The 16,914-nt window shown below is 63.0% G+C and overlaps 1 protein-coding gene across 9 annotated transcripts in view; it reads right to left on the reverse strand.

Annotated features, from left to right (window-relative positions):
• Positions 1-478: 478 nt before the first annotated feature.
• The window catches only part of PIK3R5 (phosphoinositide-3-kinase regulatory subunit 5), a 36,734-nt gene continuing 20,298 nt past the window's right edge, over positions 479-16,914 (reverse strand). For 3 of the 9 annotated variants that reach the window (XM_085556889.1, XM_085556891.1, XM_085556890.1), the window contains exons 3-19: positions 15,550-15,650; positions 14,781-14,849; positions 13,986-14,124; positions 11,423-11,492; positions 10,839-11,013; positions 10,233-10,386; positions 9,773-9,856; positions 8,350-9,061; positions 8,123-8,276; positions 7,928-8,053; positions 7,600-7,725; positions 6,796-6,889; positions 5,534-5,610; positions 4,900-5,047; positions 3,626-3,708; positions 3,378-3,490; positions 479-2,972 (exon numbers count right to left, since the gene is read on the reverse strand). In XM_085556889.1, coding sequence (XP_085413015.1) covers positions 2,831-2,972; positions 3,378-3,490; positions 3,626-3,708; positions 4,900-5,047; positions 5,534-5,610; positions 6,796-6,889; positions 7,600-7,725; positions 7,928-8,053; positions 8,123-8,276; positions 8,350-9,061; positions 9,773-9,856; positions 10,233-10,386; positions 10,839-11,013; positions 11,423-11,492; positions 13,986-14,124; positions 14,781-14,849; positions 15,550-15,650 — 2,567 coding nt within the window. In that variant the 3' untranslated portion in view covers positions 479-2,830. The remainder of the gene's footprint in view (positions 2,973-3,377; positions 3,491-3,625; positions 3,709-4,899; positions 5,048-5,533; positions 5,611-6,795; positions 6,890-7,599; positions 7,726-7,927; positions 8,054-8,122; positions 8,277-8,349; positions 9,062-9,772; positions 9,857-10,232; positions 10,387-10,838; positions 11,014-11,422; positions 11,493-13,985; positions 14,125-14,780; positions 14,850-15,549; positions 15,651-16,914) is intronic. The other 6 variants (XM_085556894.1, XM_085556893.1, XM_077787314.2 and 3 more) reach the window with 6 other exon arrangements.

The raw sequence follows: 16,914 nt of genomic DNA on the forward strand, positions 1-16,914 counted from the left end.
ACATAGATGGTGAGGGGATCTGGGGAGAGCGAAAGCCAAGCTGGCAGTGTGCTGGCATTGCAGTTGCCTTTTTCATGTCTCTAAACTGAGTCATCTCCAACACTTTTTTTTTCAAGGAAAAATAATTGCACTAAGGAGATAAAAAGATGGTTATAATAAAGCATGGAGTGTTCATGTCTGGGCAGCACCTCAGGATGTCCTGTGAGGGTGAGAACACCATTTCATTGCTAAAGACTGTGCAGGGGGGTCCTGTGCAGGGGTGACCCCCCTGCAGGTCAATCCCAGGCCAGCCCCTGCGAGGGGACGCTTTGGAGCACCTGAAGGAGAAATCCCGGGGCTGTGCTGGGTCCTGGAATCGGCTCTGCCAACGATTCCAGAACCTTCTCCTGCTCCCAGGTCAGCTCCTCTGGGGAGATGTGGAGCCTCGTCCCCTGCCTCCCACCCACCCGGGACTTACTCAACCCAAATACTGCTCCTGTACTGGAAATAAATCAACTTTTAATATTTTACAATTACTTTAAAAGTTCTCTGCACAGTATTTTACAGATCAGAACAGACTTTACACAGATTTGCAAAGGCTACACAAATGTACAAAAACCACCCCAAAGAACCCTGGAATTCTCTCATTTCCAGAAAACATCAGAGGTCAGAACCTTCACCAGGATTACGAGTCCCTGGAGTTTGTGCCTGGCTTTCTCTATGGGATGGAAATTCTCCTCCCAGGATTGCTGCAGGGCCAGCTGAACCCTGAGGGGTTTCTGTCCTGGCATGAGCTTGGCACAGACCCCAGGATCCTGAAGAGCAGCGTTTGGCAGGACAAGGTGCTGCTTTAAACCCTGACCAAGAACAGCCCTGCCAAATTGCAGCCCCGCTGAGAGAGCCCAGCACAGAGCCGGGGGGAGGAAGGTCAGAGAGAAAAAACCTCCTCAAAGTCCCTGCAAAGAGCCCCTGCACCCCGATTCTGATCCCCTGAGCCTGCTGGGCTTGAAGCAGCCACAGAGAGGAGTGCCAGGCACCCCTGAGGAGGGACAGCCTGGCAGGGCCGGGCAGTGCCAGGTCCCTGTGCAGGCAGAGCCAGGTCCCACTGCTCTGTGCACCCGGAGAAGCTGGGCACTCCTGGAGCCCCCGTGAGCGAGGTGGCTCCTTGGGAGGCCAGCCTGGCTGTGCTCTGGGCAGGGACCTGGCTCTGCCCGGGCCCAAGGGGGGTTTCACCCCTCAGCCTGGGCCGGCGGAGTCAGGCGGGGGAAGGAGCGGGGCACATCTGGGGCTCCCTCATCTTGGGCCCTGGCAGGAGCTGCAGCCGGAGCTGCTGGGGAGCACCCTGGGCACCTCGGTGCCCAGCCCTGGCCCAGGCCAAGCTGTGCCCACAGTGGCACAGCGGGGACAGAACGTGCCCAGCAGGCAGCAGAGCTGGGAGCAGAGCCAGGGGCACAGGAGGGACCCCCTGCACTTCCAGCAGGGATGGGGGGATCAGCAGACAATCCTGGCCCCTCTGCTGAGCCACCTGCACCCCCAGGAGCTCTGGTGCCTTCCCTGGCAGGCTGGACCTCAAGTGACGCCGCTGCCGTGCCACCAGGCTTGGGGACAGCGCCAGGAGCTCTCCAGCCCTGCTTCCTGCAGGATCAAGGACCCCGGGACTGACCCCGCTGTGGCTGAGCCCTGCAGCCCCGGCAGGGCCAGGGGTCCCTTCCAGACCCATCCAGGGGGCACAGAACACTGGGCTCAAGCTCCTTCGAGCCTGCAGCAGCCAGTGAGCTCCTGTGCTGTCAGCACCACTGCAGTCCCCAAAATCCACCCAGAAACAGCCCCAGGCTTTTCCAGTCCTGTCTCTTTGCTCATAGGGTCAGATTACCCCTAAATATCCTCAAATATTGCACCTTTCCGTACCTACAGCCTCGCAGAGGGGGAAGAGGTTGGAATGTTTGCGGGGGGAGATCTCAGATCCTGCTGTCACTGCAGGTGTCTCTCAGTGGGGCTGGAGTTGGGTCCCTCTCCAGCAAATGTCACTCAGCAGGTGGCCCTGAGGCAATCCCGGTGCTTTCCCCAGCACCGCCCTCCCCGCTGGGAGTCCTGCACAGCTCCTGATGGATTTCCAGCAGCTGCTGAGGGCTCGGCCCTGGGCTGGCTCTGGCACACCGTGCTGGGAGCAGGAGCCGGACTGGGAGCACAGCTCCGTGCTGGAATCCTGCAGGAATTGGGAATTCCTCTCCCGGGTGCACAGGAAACACAGGGATCCACCAGCCCGTCCTTGCCCTGGGGTGGCCTGTGCACTCAGCTCCTGGGGCACAGCCAGCCCGTGCTGCAGCCTGCTCTCCGCTTCCCTGCAGGGCACCCAGCCTCCAGGAGGGAAGGGAAACCTGGAGAAACCCGTCCCCATCCCAAAAAACTGTCCCGAGCATCCTCGACCTGCCCCAGGTGAAATTCCCCCAGGACACGGGCTGGTGTTTCACCAGCACAACGGGATCTGCAATTGCCACGCGCTGACAGACACCTGACAGCGCTGAGGCTCGGACATTCCTCTTCCCAAATATCCCCATGAGCTCCCCCTTTCCCACACCCCACGTGCACCGTTTCCTGGCAGGGAATATCCCGTCCTTGCCCTGCCCTCCCACCGGCTACCATCCCCAGGAGGTGCCCGGTCTCCCCTCGCTGAGGGACCCCCAGACCCCGGAGCACCGACCCCGCTCCCGAGGAGGGGCCGAGCCTGGGGCAGGGGCAGCTCAGCCCCACGGCGGCACCACAGCGACTCTCCAGGCCTCAGGAGCTCCTGCACAGGCAGGGCTGGGGTCCTGGTCCTTCTCCTGAGCCGGGGCTGGGGGACACGGCTCCTCTAGGGCAGGGCCCCGCTGAAGGTGGCAATGGGCAAACACAGCAGGGAGTGGAACTCGGAGGGGTCCTGGGGAGCCACAGGGGAACCCCTCGGTGCCAGGGGGTCACAGTCCCTGGGCTTGTAGCACACGGAGATCTCACACCTGCAGGGGAACAGCAGGAAACCACTTCTGAGAGAGGCGTGGGCTGAGAGCCCTCAGGGGCAAAGGGAACGGGCTGAGAGCCTAGCGGGAATGGGGCTGAGAGCCCAGTGGGAATAGGAATGGGGCTGAGAATCCTCAGGGGCAGAGGAAATGGGGCTGAGAGCCCAGCAGGAATGGGAATGAGGCTGAGCCCAGCAGGAACAGGAATGGGGCTGAGAGCACAGCAGGAATGGGAATGGGCTGAGAGCCCAGCGGGAATGGGAATGGGGCTGAGAGCCCAGCAGGAATGGGAATGGGGCTGCTGGGATCTGAGCAGGAGCATCCATCCAGGCTGAGCTCAGAGCCTGGGGCTCGGATGGGTGGGTCTGGCTGCCCCATCCCAGCAGCTCTGGCCGCAGTTCCCACCTGGTCACGCTCTGCAGGATCTTCTGCTCGTCCTGGTCCAGGCACACGGCGAAGGAGGACTGGACCCCGATGATCTGGACCTTGTCCACTTTGATCTGGGACACGCTGATCTGCTGGGAGGACAGGCTGCGGTGAGGGAGCGGCAACGGGATGGCCCAGGGAGCTGCTCCCTCCAGCCCTGCTCCCCTCCCAGCTGGGCCAGGCCGACCTCATCTCCCCGGATGTAAAAGCCACAGGGCTGGAGTCACCTGATTGAAACTTTTCTTGGATTTGGAGTTCTGCCTCTTGACCACCTCGGTCACGGTTAGGTTCAGACATTCTGTCTTCGAGGCTGCAAGAGAAGGGAGCTGCCATGGCCCGGGGCTCTGCTGGGAGCCCAGGTGGTCCCTGCGCCTCCCAAAACCCCCAGAGTGGAGCTCCAGCAGGACCCCACTGCTGGGGGACGCACTGCAGCAGCCCCGGCTTTCCTCCCCTGCTGCTGGGTGTCCTGTAACTCAGCTGCCTTCCAAGCACAGCGGGAGGGAACATTTAACCACACTGGGCTGCAGAGAGCAGCAGAACCATCGCTCTGCCGAGCCCGCTGCAGCCTCCTCTGCTGGAATCACACTGACATCCTCTGGTCAAACTGAGCCGGGGCCAAGGGCACCGCATTCCTCTGGGAAGGACGGGGATCCACGGAGAGCTTTCTCTCCAGAGAGGAGCTGAGGGCACCCTGATGCCAACCCTGAACTAGAGCAGGAACATCCACCCCAACACCCAGAGGGGGTGAGAAACCCACTCCTGATGCAAACCCTGAACTAGGGCAGGAATATCCACCCCAACACCCAGAGGGGGCGAGAAACCCACTCCTGATGCTGTTCTCCCAGGGCTGCCTGCATGGCTCCGTGGATGGGGAGGGGCATCAGCGGGTGAGGGAGGCTGCCGTGAGTGCAGGACCAGCACCTCGGCCCTGCCTCACCTCAGGAGCTTCACCTGCTCTGCCCCCCTGCTAAGCAAGTGTGACTCTGGAAGGCAGCACTGCCCAGTGAGCATCCTGGCTCGAGCCGTCCAGCCCAGCCCTAGTGTGGGTCTCAGATTCAGTCAGAGAGAAACGAGAGTTTCTAGCCAGGCAGAAGCCTGGGAATCTGTTGGAAAATAATGTATATAATTCTTTATCTCTCTTGTTTTCACACTGTTTATAGTTAAGTTCTATCACTGTGTGTCAAGCACTCTGCACCAATGGTGTGGTTGTTTTCACTTCAGGACCAATGGAGTTGGTCTGCATGAAGCTCTGTATAAAGAGCGGTGTATTTTGAATAAATCAGAGTTTTACTCTCAGCAGCCTTTGGAGTCAGAGTCTTTTCGCTCCTGTCCTGCCTCAACAGCATCATCCTAGTGGGTGTTTTCCCAGCTGGAAGCTTTGGGACAGTGGGACAGGAATGTCCTTTGTCCCTGCTGTGGTGCTGAGGATTGGCACACACCCAAGGACTACAGCCCAGCTGGGGGAACATCAGGAGACCCCACACGTCTCCTGCATTCTCACCTCGCTCACTTTCCAGTGCCCCCCACGCTGCCCTGGGCACAGCCCCGTACCCACCGAGCTCCTCGTGCCTCCTGCAGGCCTTGCTGAGCCTGACGGACGTGCAGACCTTCTCCACGTCGCTCCAGTGGCTCCTGCCGCTGGCAGCCGTCTGCAGCGAGCAGCCAGAGAGAAGCACACGGCTTGGAAAAGGCCTTCCAGGTCAAGTGCAGCCCTAAATGTAACCCTGCCAAGTCCTCAAGCACCCACCCCATATCTTTTAAACATCCCCAGGGACGCTGACTCCACCACGGCCCTGCGCAGCTGTGCCAGGGCTGGAAAACCCTTTCAGTGAAGAAATATTCTCTAATATCCCATTAAACTTCCTGTGGTGTAGCTCGAGGCCATTCCCTCTCCTCCTGTCCCTGTTCCTGGAGCAGAGCCCGACCCCCCGGCTGTCCCCTCCTGGCAGGAACTGTGCAGAGCCACAAGGGCCCCCTGAGCTCCTTTCCAAGTTCCCTCAGCCCCTCCTGGAGCTCTTGCCCTTCCCCAGCTCCGTTCCCTCCCCTGGACATGCTCCAGCCCCTCCCGGTGCTTGCCATGAGTGTCCCAGAGCTGTCCCCCGCTCTGGAGGTGCCCCAGCAGTGCCAGCACAGACCTTGCTGTATGCGATCTGTAGTGTCAGTGGGATTGCTTCCCTGTCTCCATCAATTCCCAGCCTCTTGCTGCCTGGACCTGCAGGAAACAAGGAGCAAACATCACATTTCTCATCCCCAGCCCTCCCTGCTGCTGGCACAGCAGCACACCCAGGGCTGCAGAAAGGGGAAAAGGGCTTGCTGAACACATCTGTGGGGCAAAAAGGAAAAAAAAAAAAAAGAAAAGGTGGCTTAAAAGCTGCAGAAAATAAAGAATACAGAGATTAATTACAGCACAAAACCACTCTGCAGAACTGACAGTGGCTCTGGCTGAGCCGGTGCAGAGGGTCAGAGTCAGGGAAAACAGAGCAGCAAAGGCCACAGACAGCTGCTCTTGGTTCAGACAGGTTTCTGCCCACCCTACACTAGCCCTGACACACCGGGCCTGACATTTTCTAACTGCTTTTTCCTCCCAGATAATTTTTTGCAGCTGTGAAGTGGTGCCAGACAAGCCAAGGGGAAAGGTTGGATTCAGCACTGGAGGTTTCATAGGTTGGGGGAAGAGCTCTTTGTCCAAGCCTGGCTTTGGGGGAGCAGGGAGGGGGAATTTTATGGGCTCTGCTCCGAAGGACAAGTGGAGCTCCCAGCAGAGCCGCTGGCTAAAGCCATGGGGAACAGTCAGGCGCAGTTTTGGGGCTGGCCATGAGAGGTCCGTGTGAGCCGCGCTTCTCCAGAGCATCCCGGGCTGGGAGCCGGAGGAACTGCAGCCACACGTCCCCGCCGCTGCCTCCTCTCTTAATATCCCTAGCGTTATAAATAGAACACCAAAGTACAAAAAACGCCACGCAGAAGGCTCCAAGCACACGCGCAAACCTGGCTTTGCCCAGCCAAACAAGGAGATGGCAAGAGGGATTTTGGCAATGACACTTTGGGCAAAGCACAAAGAGCAAGCAGTAACAAGGAAAGATCAAGAGCTGCGTTTGGCAGGTGCTGAGGAGAGGAAGGAAACGGGCTTGGAGGTGTTTTATTGTAAATCCATTCTAGAGTTCCGAGCAGCACAAACAATCAGGCATTGCCAAGGTTTTGCTCCTGGAGGGGACCCAAGACTGGGATGTTTCTCTCCCAAAGCAGAGCAGAGCTGTCTGGATCCTGCCTCAGACACCTCCTGCAGCCCAGGCGCCCCTTCCCTTCCCTTCCCTTCCCTTCCCTTCCCTTCCCTTCCCTTCCCTTCCCACCCTGGTTTCAGACCCCCAGGGCAGGCGGGGCTGCAGGAGCAGCCACAGACCTGAGGCTTTGATGGCCCTCGTGGCTGCCGAGTGCCCCAGCTCCAGGGAGTGGATGAAGACCTCGGTCCTCTTCTCCCCCCCGATGAAGGTGAGCTGCCGGCGGGACAAGAGGGACACGCGGGGGTGAGGGAATAGCCCGGCCAGGCAGCCTCCACCCCTCTCAGTCCTTAGGAAACAGGTCAGCTGGGGGAAATCCTTCCACGCTCTCAAAGCACCTTTCAGCAGCTGCTTGGGGTGGTGCCTGCCTCGAGCTGGACTTCAGACTTCAGAACAGATCCCCAAACAACCCAACCCCCTTGTTCTCGCTTAAAACTCCACTGGGAAAAACCCACAGGGGGCCAACAGCAGGGTTGGGAGTTGCTTTGGGAGCACAAATCCTGCGTGGCTCTGCTCAGCAAGCCCTGCTGCAGCTGGTCCCCAGCCAGAGCCCCAAGGCAGGACTGCAGCCCCAAATTCAGCCGTCCCCACCACAGCAGGGTGAGGAAAAGTCGCCTCATGGAGGGGCTTCTCTGGGAAGCAGAGCTCGGGAGAGATTCCAGCAGCGTGGAAAAACTGGCAGCGCTGCCAGGCACTGCTTTGTGCATGGCAAAGGCACTGGGGTGGAAAACTGCTCGTGGGACTTCGTGGTCAGGGCAGGAGCTGCTCTCAGTCCTGAGCCAGGAGCACCAGCCAGGGCACCAGGGACACCCAGGGGACCCGAGGGGACCGAGCTGCCCCTCGGCAGCGCGTGGTGGCCGTGCCACACCCGCGGGGCTGCTAGCCGGTGGCACAGGCAGAGCCAGCCCTCGCTTCCCTCTGCCCACCTCGGTGTGGTAGAGCTGCAGCAGCACGGGGCGCGTGGCGAAGCGGCAGTAGTAGAGGATCATGTCCGCCAGGATGGGCAGCTGCTCCCGGGAGTCCTCCTGGGGCTCAGCCTCGGCCTTGGCACACTGGGGCGGCAGAAGGGGTCAGAAAGGTGATGGGGGAGGTGGCACCTCCAGCCACAACTGCCCACCCCGCTGGGCACGGGAACCTCCCGCGGACCACCAGGAGCCCCGGCTGCATGCCGTGTCCGCGTGGCACGGCAGGAGGCTCTCCGGACAGCTCCCTGGGGAAGGGGCCCAGCCCGCCCTGGCCCTGGCACGCACGCACCTGGCACAGGACGCCCATGGGCAGGTTCAGCAGCCCCAGCACGTTGCGCTCGTACCAGGGGTCCAGCAGGCCGATGTAGCGCGAGATGTCGTTGGTGCTGCTCTCCATCCCCGCCGGGGAGGGCTCCTGAGGGCGGGCACCGGGGTCACCCCGAGGCTCCCCCGGCCCGCCGAGCCCCGGGGAGCGCGCACCCACCTGCGGCCGGGCCGGGGGCTCCCCGGGGGACGGCGCGGGGGGATGCTGCCGGCTCTGCGGGGCGCTGGGGGCCGCGCCGCTCCTCTTCACGGGCACGTAGAAGAACTGCAGCCTGAAGCGGCGCGTCAGCGAGGGGCAGGAGCTCTCCTGCAGCCTGGGGAGGCGCAGAGGGGCTGAGCCGGGCCGCGCCGGGCCGCGCCGGCCCCCGGCCCCGGCAGCAGGCTCACCTGAGGCGGCTGTAGGCGCGGGCCAGCTTGCCGGGGATGCGGTCCGAGCCGAACACCACCACGCGCAGCGTGCCCGCCGCCGCCCCGCCGGGGAGCGGCCGCCGGGGCGGCCCCGGGGCGCCGCGCGGGCCCGCGCCGTGCTGCGGCAGCGAGAGCGCGCGGCGGGAGCGCGCGGGCACGCGCGGCGGCGCCGGGGGCGCGCACAGGCTCTCGGCGCGCCGCAGCGGCGGCGAGCGCGGCCCGGGCCGGGCCCGGGGCCGGTCCCGGTGCCGGCCCAGCTGCCGGCCCGTGCTCCGCAGCAGCCGGTACAGCCGGTCCGACAGCGACTGCCGCCGCTTGGCCGGCCCGTCCGGCCGGCCCGCCGCGTCCAGCGGGCTCTCGTCGCTGTCCTCGGCGTAGCCGCTGTCCATGCAGTCCTTCAGGCTGGACACGAAGGACTTCAGGGACTTCCTGGAGACCGCCGTCAGCTCCGAGATGGACTCCTTGGAGGAGGCCAGCAGGGAGAGCTGCGAGGGCCCGGAGCCCTCCTCGGACAGCGCGGAGCACACGGAGTCACTGGAGATGGCAGAGAGCGGGGCCAGCAGCGAGTCCTGCTCGGGGGAGCCGCCGTCCGCCTCCACATCCTCCTCCTCCTCCTCCTCCTCCTCCTCGTTCTCCGAGGCCAGGGGCTCAGCAGTGCTGCACTCCTTGCTGAGGACGTCGTTGAGGATGTCTGAAAGCAACCAGAGGGAGGAGGTGTCTGTCCCGGGCTCCAGCAGAGCCACTGCAAACACGGTGACCCCCGGCACCACTGCAAACACAGTGACCCCCAACACCACTGCAAACACAGTGACCCCCAACACCACTGCAAACGCGGTGACCCCCAACACCACTGCAAACGCGGTGACCCCCGGCACCACTGCAAACACGGTGACCCCCGGCACCACTGCAAACGCGGTGACCCCCGGCACCACTGCCACTCCCCATGGCCAGAGCTCTCCTCCCTCCCGGTGTCAAGCAAGGAGCTGCAAACCTCCTTCCCAATGATTTTCATTTTCCACAAAAGGCTCAGCTTGGCAAAGAAAATTGCATTTCTCTCCTCGAGGTTCTGCCTGGGTTCTCCAAAGGCAAACTCCACCTGGGCTTTTGCTTCCTTCCCACCCAGCTTTCAGCACATCCTCACGTCTGATCCAGGTTTAAAGGGAGCAAAGCCGAGCCTTTGGCTGTTGAAGCCTCAGACTGACCCACCCTGGCTCCCTGTCAGGGCTGGCCCAGAGCTCTGCTCGTGCTTGCCGGGGCCAGCGGGGGAGAACACGGAGCCCTCCCAAGAACAGACAAGGTCCTTCCAGGAATGGGGAAGCACCAGCTCAGCAGAAGGGGAACCTTCGACTTCTCCAAAGCTGCCCCGGGGCCCAGCTGAGAGCTCAGCAAAGCCCCGACTCACCGAAGTTGTCCTGGTCCCAGCTGTAGGTGTAGCAGCGAGCGGGGGGGATGGGGAAGGGGTGCAGCTTGCGGGGCTGGGCCTCGCCTGGGGAGAGAGGAGGGACAGAGTTGGTTTGAGGGTCCCCCGGGGCCACCCCTGCCAGTTCCCCCGGCCTGGGAGGTGCCACCCACCCCCGGCGTGTCCTGGGCAGCCCAGGGCACGCCGAGCCCCGGGGCTGCTGTCCTCAGCCGCGGGACAAGGGGACACTTCCCACCGCCACAGCCACCAGGTGTCCCCGGTGTCTGCTTTGACGCTTTCAAGGGCCGGCCCCCGATGTGGTGGCTGTTTAAATGAAACCCTTCGCGGCTCAGGTGTGTTATTAAGCAGGACCTGGGGCCGTGCTCTGTAAAAGCGCTCTGCCCGCGGCTGCCCGAGCCGGCAGGAGGCCCCGGGAGGAGAGCGGTGCCCGGGGGAGGCTCACCTGCGATGCCGGGGAAGGCGGCGGCCCCGGCGATGTCGCGCAGCGCGGCCTGGAGCCGCTCCCGGGCCAGCGCGGGGTCGGCGCTGGCGGCCGCCGCCTCCTGCGCCTCGGCGGCGCTGGCGTAGAGCTCCGAGAGCTCCTCCAGGGGCTTGGACTGCGGAGGAAAACCAGCACACGGTCAGTCTCCCTCCACCGGGGCGGCACACGGGCAGCGCCGCTAACGGGGACTCCCCCACTCCACTGCCCCGCCCTCCTCTAGTCCCCCAGACTTTTCTCATGAAAATAAAAATTACTTGGAAAACACCCCAGGGGTTTTCTTCATGGTTTTTTTTGCATCTCCCCCAGGTGTTTCTCTGGTCAAACACTTGCGCTGATTTTCAAATGTGGGGGCCCTTCCTCTCTCCGCTTTGGGATGGGAAAGGAGTGACAGGACAAATGGGAGAGAGCCCTCTGCACACACTTGACAAAACACTTCAGCCCTCAGGTCTGACCCGAGAAGGGGAAAACGTTTTTGCTCCAAGAAGCGCTACCAAACCCTTTTCCTTGCTTGGCAGCGCTGTTCGGGTGGGACACGCCCAGCCCTGGCCGGGCAGTGCCCCAGCCCACCTTGAGCAGCTGGTGCAGCCCCTCCAGGTCGCAGCGGGTGCCGAAGGTGGCCTGGTAGAGGTGCTCGAGCAGCAGCAGCAGCGCGGAGCGCCGGGGGCGCTCGCTGGAGCTCAGCCTGCGGGCGATGGACAGGAACTCGCTCTGCACCTCCGAGCGGCTCAGCAGCAGCACCGTCCTGGGGACAGGGACACGCTCAGGCCGGCGCCTGGCCCCGCTGGACGCGGGGGAGCCCAGAGCACCTCCCTGCTGAGGAGCAGCGTCTGCCCGCCCAGAGCTGCAGGGGCTGGGAGGGATCGCTGCTGGCTCCCAAAATCCCGGATCAGAGGTGTCCCAGCCGCTCTCCAGCGGGCTGAGATCGGCAGCGACCGGGGAGGAGGCTTTGCCTTCCCCACCCTGCAGGGTCACCGGCACAGAGCCCTCAGAGCCCGTCCCGGGCCTCTGGAAATGCCCCAGCCGCTCTCCTCAGCCCTCCCACGGCTCAGCCCGGCTTCCCGGCCCTCCTGCCCGGCCCCCGGGACACGCTGCAGCGGTGCCAGCCCGCGGGGATGCCACAGGGAGCCCCAGCAGTGCCCTGGCCAACTTACACCGTGGAGCTCTGGCAGTTCCTCACAGGCAGCCCCTGCTCTGTCCTCACCAGCCTCTGGAAGGTGATTCCTGCGGAGAGAGCAGAGCAGTGAGCACAGAGCCCTGGGGCTGCTGTGCCCACGGAGCTGCCTGTGCCCCAGGCCAGGCCCGAGCTGGCAGAGCCCCTTGGGCAGCACCGAGAGTTCTGGTGGGGACAAGGCACAGCCACTGCTGAGGGGCCAGCCCGGGAGCGGGGAAGCCAGGATGGGAAGGGTAAATCCCAGAGCGAGGGCACATCCCCCCAGAAGGGGCAGGAGATCTGCTCAGCCCCAGCTCCCTCTGCCCCGCTGCTCACACGTGTGGGAACTCCACGGGTGATGTTTGCCAGCTGCTGCCATGTGCTGCAGCCCCCAGGGCCAGCAGGTCACTGCCACCCCCCTGCTGTGAGCAGCCACAGCCTGGGGACTCCTGGGACTGTCCCCAGGACAGTGGGGGACAACAGCAGAGCCTTGTCACCCCCATCAGCAGGGCAGGAAAACCTCATGGCATCAGCAGGATCCAGCCCTTACCCACGCAGGGAGCGCATCCCCCAGCCCAGCACCCACGGGAGGGGTCCCAGCACCCACGGGAGGGGTCCCAGCACCCACGGGGGCCACCCTGACCTACACAGGTCACAGAACACTGACCCTCCTGCAGAGGCATCAGCCCCAGGGTGCAGATCAAAGCTGTTGGGCTCCTGGCAAATATTGACAGCGGCTCATTCTGCGTTAATCTTTGCCCTCACGGCAATAAAAACCTTTGGCCTTGGCCCCCCAGCAGGGCAGGGGCCGTGAGGTGAGCCTGGAACAGCCTGGAGGGTCCTGGCAGCTGAGCAGCAGGGGACACACCCCCCCTGAGGGATTCCCAAAGCAGAGGCAGCCCCCACAGCACCTCTGGCAGGGGAGGAAATCCACTCTGCCCTGGCAGGGGAAACTTCGGGGCCAAAGCCCCCCTCACATGGCCTGGGGCTCTGGGGGCGGCACAGGAACGGGGGCAGCCACCCCCAGCCGGCACCCGAGGCCTGCAGAGCTGTGGAAAGCACAGCCCCGAGCAGGGCACGGCGAGAAACGGCCAGGAGGGAGCTGGGGAGCCCCACAAGTGTCCCCATGTCCCCGTGTCCCTGCAGCTCCGAGATGGGGCTGGACACAGCCAGCCCCATGGTGGCCACGGCCAGTCCAGAGCTCCCAGTGCACAGGTTGGGATTTTTCCATCTTTTTGTTCCTGTGGAAGCACCTTTCATCCCATCCCCAAGCCCCGTCTCTGCCCTGACAGAGATCCTGTGTTTCCCATCCCCCAGGGCTCCCCAGAGCATCTTCCCAGTTTGGGGGGGGTGGGGAACACGGGCACAGCCCCCTCCCAGACCTCCCAAACCTGCCCAGGATCAAACACGGGCTGCAGTGTGCTCTGTGTGATAGCAGCTCTTCAAAAGCCCCAGAGGCAGGGCGATCAGGCAAAAAGGCTTTGGGAAATAATTGGAAGAGCTCCGCTGGGAGCCACAGGACATCCACAGGGAGCCCTTAATTAAGAGGAGCCCTGGTGCTGCCCGTGCATGTGCCAGGGCTGGTCACAAGGAGCTCTGGGCTGGCAGGAGCAGCCCAGGGAGTGCCTCAGCCCCGGGAAAGCTCCATGGAAGAGCAGCTCGGAGGCTGCAGCGCCCCGATGCCCATGAACGGCCCCTCTGCTGTCCCCCTCTGTCCCGCACACAAAGGGCAGCCTGGGGGAGCAGCAGCACGTGCTCTGCTGGGGAAAAGGCCCTGCAGACTGAAAGCCAGCCAGGAAATGCTCAGCCATGTGGCTAATTGCCTCTGAGGCACGGCTGGGGAGCCCGGCACGCTCCCTGCGCACGAGGGACCCGCCAGAGCCAGCAGCCTGCCCTGCTCCTGCCCAGAGCCCGGTCCCACCTTGGGCTGGGGCACAGGGAACCTCCTCACGGGAGGGGGCAGGTCTCGAGCCCTGGAAAAGGTGAGGTTAGGGATGGACACCAAGCTGCCAGGCTGGGAATGAGCTGGGATGGACACCGAGCTCCCAGTGGGATGGACACTGAGCTCTCAGGCTGGGAATGAGCTGGGATGGACACTGAGATCCCTGTGGGATGGACACTGAGCTCTCAGGCTGGGAATGAGCTGGGATGGACACTGAGATCCCTGTGGGATGGACACTGAGATCCCAGGCTGGGAATGAGCTGGGATGGACACTGCACTTCCAGGCTCAGGAAGAGAGGGGGGAATGAGACAGGAGCAGCAGGGGACAAACCCCAGGGCAGGGCTGGGTTTGGAGCTGGAACAGGGCTGGGTTTGGAGCTGGGTTTGGAGCTGGAACAGGGCTGGGTTTGGAGCTGCCAGGGCTGGGTTTGGGGCTGGGTTTGGAGCTGCGTTCAGTGCTGAGTTTGGTGCTGGAAGAGCTCATGGCAGGGCTGGATTTGGTGCTGCCAGGGCTGGGTTTGGTGCTGCCAGACCCCCATTTGATGCTGGCAGGACAGGGGCAGGACAGGGGCAGGACAGGGGCAGGACAGGGGCAGGACAGGGGCAGGACAGGGGCGCTCACCTGGCGCCTTGAGCTCGTTGCTGATGAAGGTGAGCAGCTCCCGGGAGGTGTCACAGTAGGGCACGGGCCACGTCAGGAAGCTGTGGTAGACACTGGCAGCTCTCAGGAGCAGGTCAGAGCCGGGTGGGAAGTGAGGGGCCTGCAGGGACAAGGATGGGAGCTGAGAGGAGCAGAGACCCCGAGTGCGGCGTGGGAGCTCCAGGGCTCAGGTTGGAGTGGCAGGAAGGGAAGCAAAGCAGAGGCCCCCCCTGCGCCACCCCATCTCCTCCCAGGGAAGGGCCACAGGACCCCCCCGAGCTCCAAGCAGCTCCTTCCCAACCTTCCCAAGCAGGGCTCATATGGCCAAGCCTAAGCATAAATTCCTTTTTAAGCCCCTCGAGCCGTACAGATGAATTCCACACAGCCTGTGCTCATGCAGGATCTGGCAGCAATGATTTCCTTGGGATAATGATGCATTGTGCTGGGAATAATAATAATAAAAAAAGTATTTCCTGGGAAGGCTCTGCTCCTTTTCATTCATGTTGTTCGTGTATTTTGCCCAGCCATAAAGGGTAAAGAAAATAATTCCCTTTTATTGTCCATCTCCCTTTCTGATTAGCCCAGCCTTAAAAAAATAGCTTCAAAACCCCCAAAGCTCATTTTCTTTGTCTCTCAGCTTGTGCAGTTGTTGCCTGATCCCTCTGGATTCACACAGAATCTTTCTTTTTGGGATGAACTGATGAGAGCAGGCTGGGAAGTTCCAGCCAAGCCACCCTGATTTTGGAGCCTGGCACCGTGGGCAGCCCCAGCACTTACACAAAGCACGGCCGAGTAGAAGAGCAGGGCCAGGGGCGTCACCAGGTCGTAGTCACACTTCTCCTGCACCTGTGGGAGCATCCCGAGGGCACAGCCATGAGCTGCTGGCCAGGAGCAACGCCCAAAATATCCCTGGAGAATCCAGCCCCCGCCATCCCATCACCACAGCCGGGAGATTCCCTCATCCCCAAACACCCCCAAAGCCCCAGGAGCAGCGTGGGACAGGCAGAGCCTCCTGCTCGGCCTTCCCCAGGTCTGGCCCCGCACCCAAACCTTTGGGGCAGCTCCCGATGCCCGAAATGCCACGGGAGAGGCTGTGGGCAGGCAGCCGGGGGATCTGCAGAGTGCCAGGCAGGGGTTGGGGGCTCACAGCCCATCCTGGGGGATCTGCAGAGTGCCAGGCAGAGTTTGGGGGCTCACAGCCCATCCCGGGGATCTGCAGAGTGCCAGGCAGAGTTTGGGGGCTCACAGCCCATCCCGGGGATCTGCAGAGTGCCAGGTAGAGTTTGGGGGCTCACAGCCCATCCCGGGGATCTGCAGAGTGCCAGGCAGGGTTTGGGGGCTCACAGCCCATCCTGGGGATCTGCAGAGTGCCAGGCAGGGTTTGGGGGCTCACAGCCCATCCTGGGGATCTGCAGGGCTGCCCCAGCAATGGGGATGGGCTCCCAGCACTGGTGCCCCAGAGGTCTGCAGCAGCCCGCCCAGCCCCCAGCAGCACCTCCTGAGCCCACATCCCCAGGGCCCGCAGCTCCCCGGCAGCCCCGCTCACCTCCTTGGTCTTGCCCAGGATCTTCTCCACCAGGATGAGGTAGTTACCGGCGTCCCGGCTCACCAGCTCCTGCAGGCTCCAGCAGTTCAGGCACAGCCCAGCTGCGGGGACAGAGGCACGGTCACTCAGGGCACCACGGCCACTCAGGGCACCATGGCCACTCCCAGAGCCACGGACACTCCTGACCCCATGGTCACTCCTGGCCCCACGGGGTTACTCCCAGAGCCACAGTCACTTCTGGCCCCACAGGATCACTCCTGGCCCCATGGTCACTCCTGGCCCCACGGGGTCACTCCCAGCAGCCCAGGCTGTCCCCAGCTGGGGCTGGGGCATAGGCAGGACTAAGCTGGGCTTATCCAGCACCCCACAGAGTGTGACTCGACCAAACCCAGCACGGCAGTGCCCGAAGGAAAACTCCTTTGGGAGGGAAAGCCCCTGCAGAGCCCCAGGAGTGGGCAGGGCGGCCGGGCAGGGCTGCTCCGGGATCCGGGCTCAGAGCCGGGCTCGGCTCCCATCCCCAGCAGTGCCAGCGGTGCCAGCAGCGGGCACGGCACCCGGCAGCGCCGTGGGCGGCCGCGGAAGGATGAGGCTTTGCCATTGCTTTTCTGAGAAGTGCCCCAAGATGCCCTCTTCCTCCTCCGCCTCCCAGAGCAGCTCCTTCCTGGCCTCAGGGGTGGCATTTCCCCTCCAAGTGGGCACTTCAGAAATGCAGAAGCACCAGAGCAGAAGGCAGCAGCAGTGCCCACGGCGCTGGGCACGGCCCTGGTGCCGTCAGAGGCGACACCCAGAGCAGGGTGGACAGCAGGAGGCTCCAGGGTGGGAAGCAGGAGGCTCAGGGGGTGGACAGCAGGAGGCTCCGGGGATGGGAAGCTCCAGGCTCCATTTCCTCCTGCCCCAGGGCCGTTGCCAGCAGCTCCTCGGCAGAGGGAGGCGATTTCTCCTGGCACTGCCCGGGAAGGGCCGGCTCGGGCAGCTGGCCCAGGGAGGTGCCCAGGGAAGCACAGCCCTGCCAGCAGCCACAGCAGCCCTGGGGAGCACAGCGAGCCAGCCCGCAGCTGCTGAGACACGAAGGTGGACGTGGGTGTCCAGCACAGGGCACCCCTGGCACTGCCACCCAGCCTGGGCAGAGACTGCCACAGCAAAACCCAGCAGGAGCCTGCAGACATCAGCTCAAAGGGTAAAACCTGCCCGCACCACCAGAGCCAAGCCCAGGGCTCCCCCTCACCAAAATCTCCTTTTTCTGCTCACCAGCAAGCAATAAAACATTGTTTTTCACACTCTAATTAGACCGTGGTCTCTCTCCTGCAGCACAAAGCCAGCCCTGAAGAAGTTCCCCCGCAAGGAAAAGGTTTTCCTCACAAGCAC

Source organism: Lonchura striata, chromosome 18 (assembly GCF_050655825.1).
Source record: "Lonchura striata isolate lonStrDom1 chromosome 18, ASM5065582v1, whole genome shotgun sequence".
NCBI classification, from domain to species: domain Eukaryota; kingdom Metazoa; phylum Chordata; class Aves; order Passeriformes; family Estrildidae; genus Lonchura; species Lonchura striata.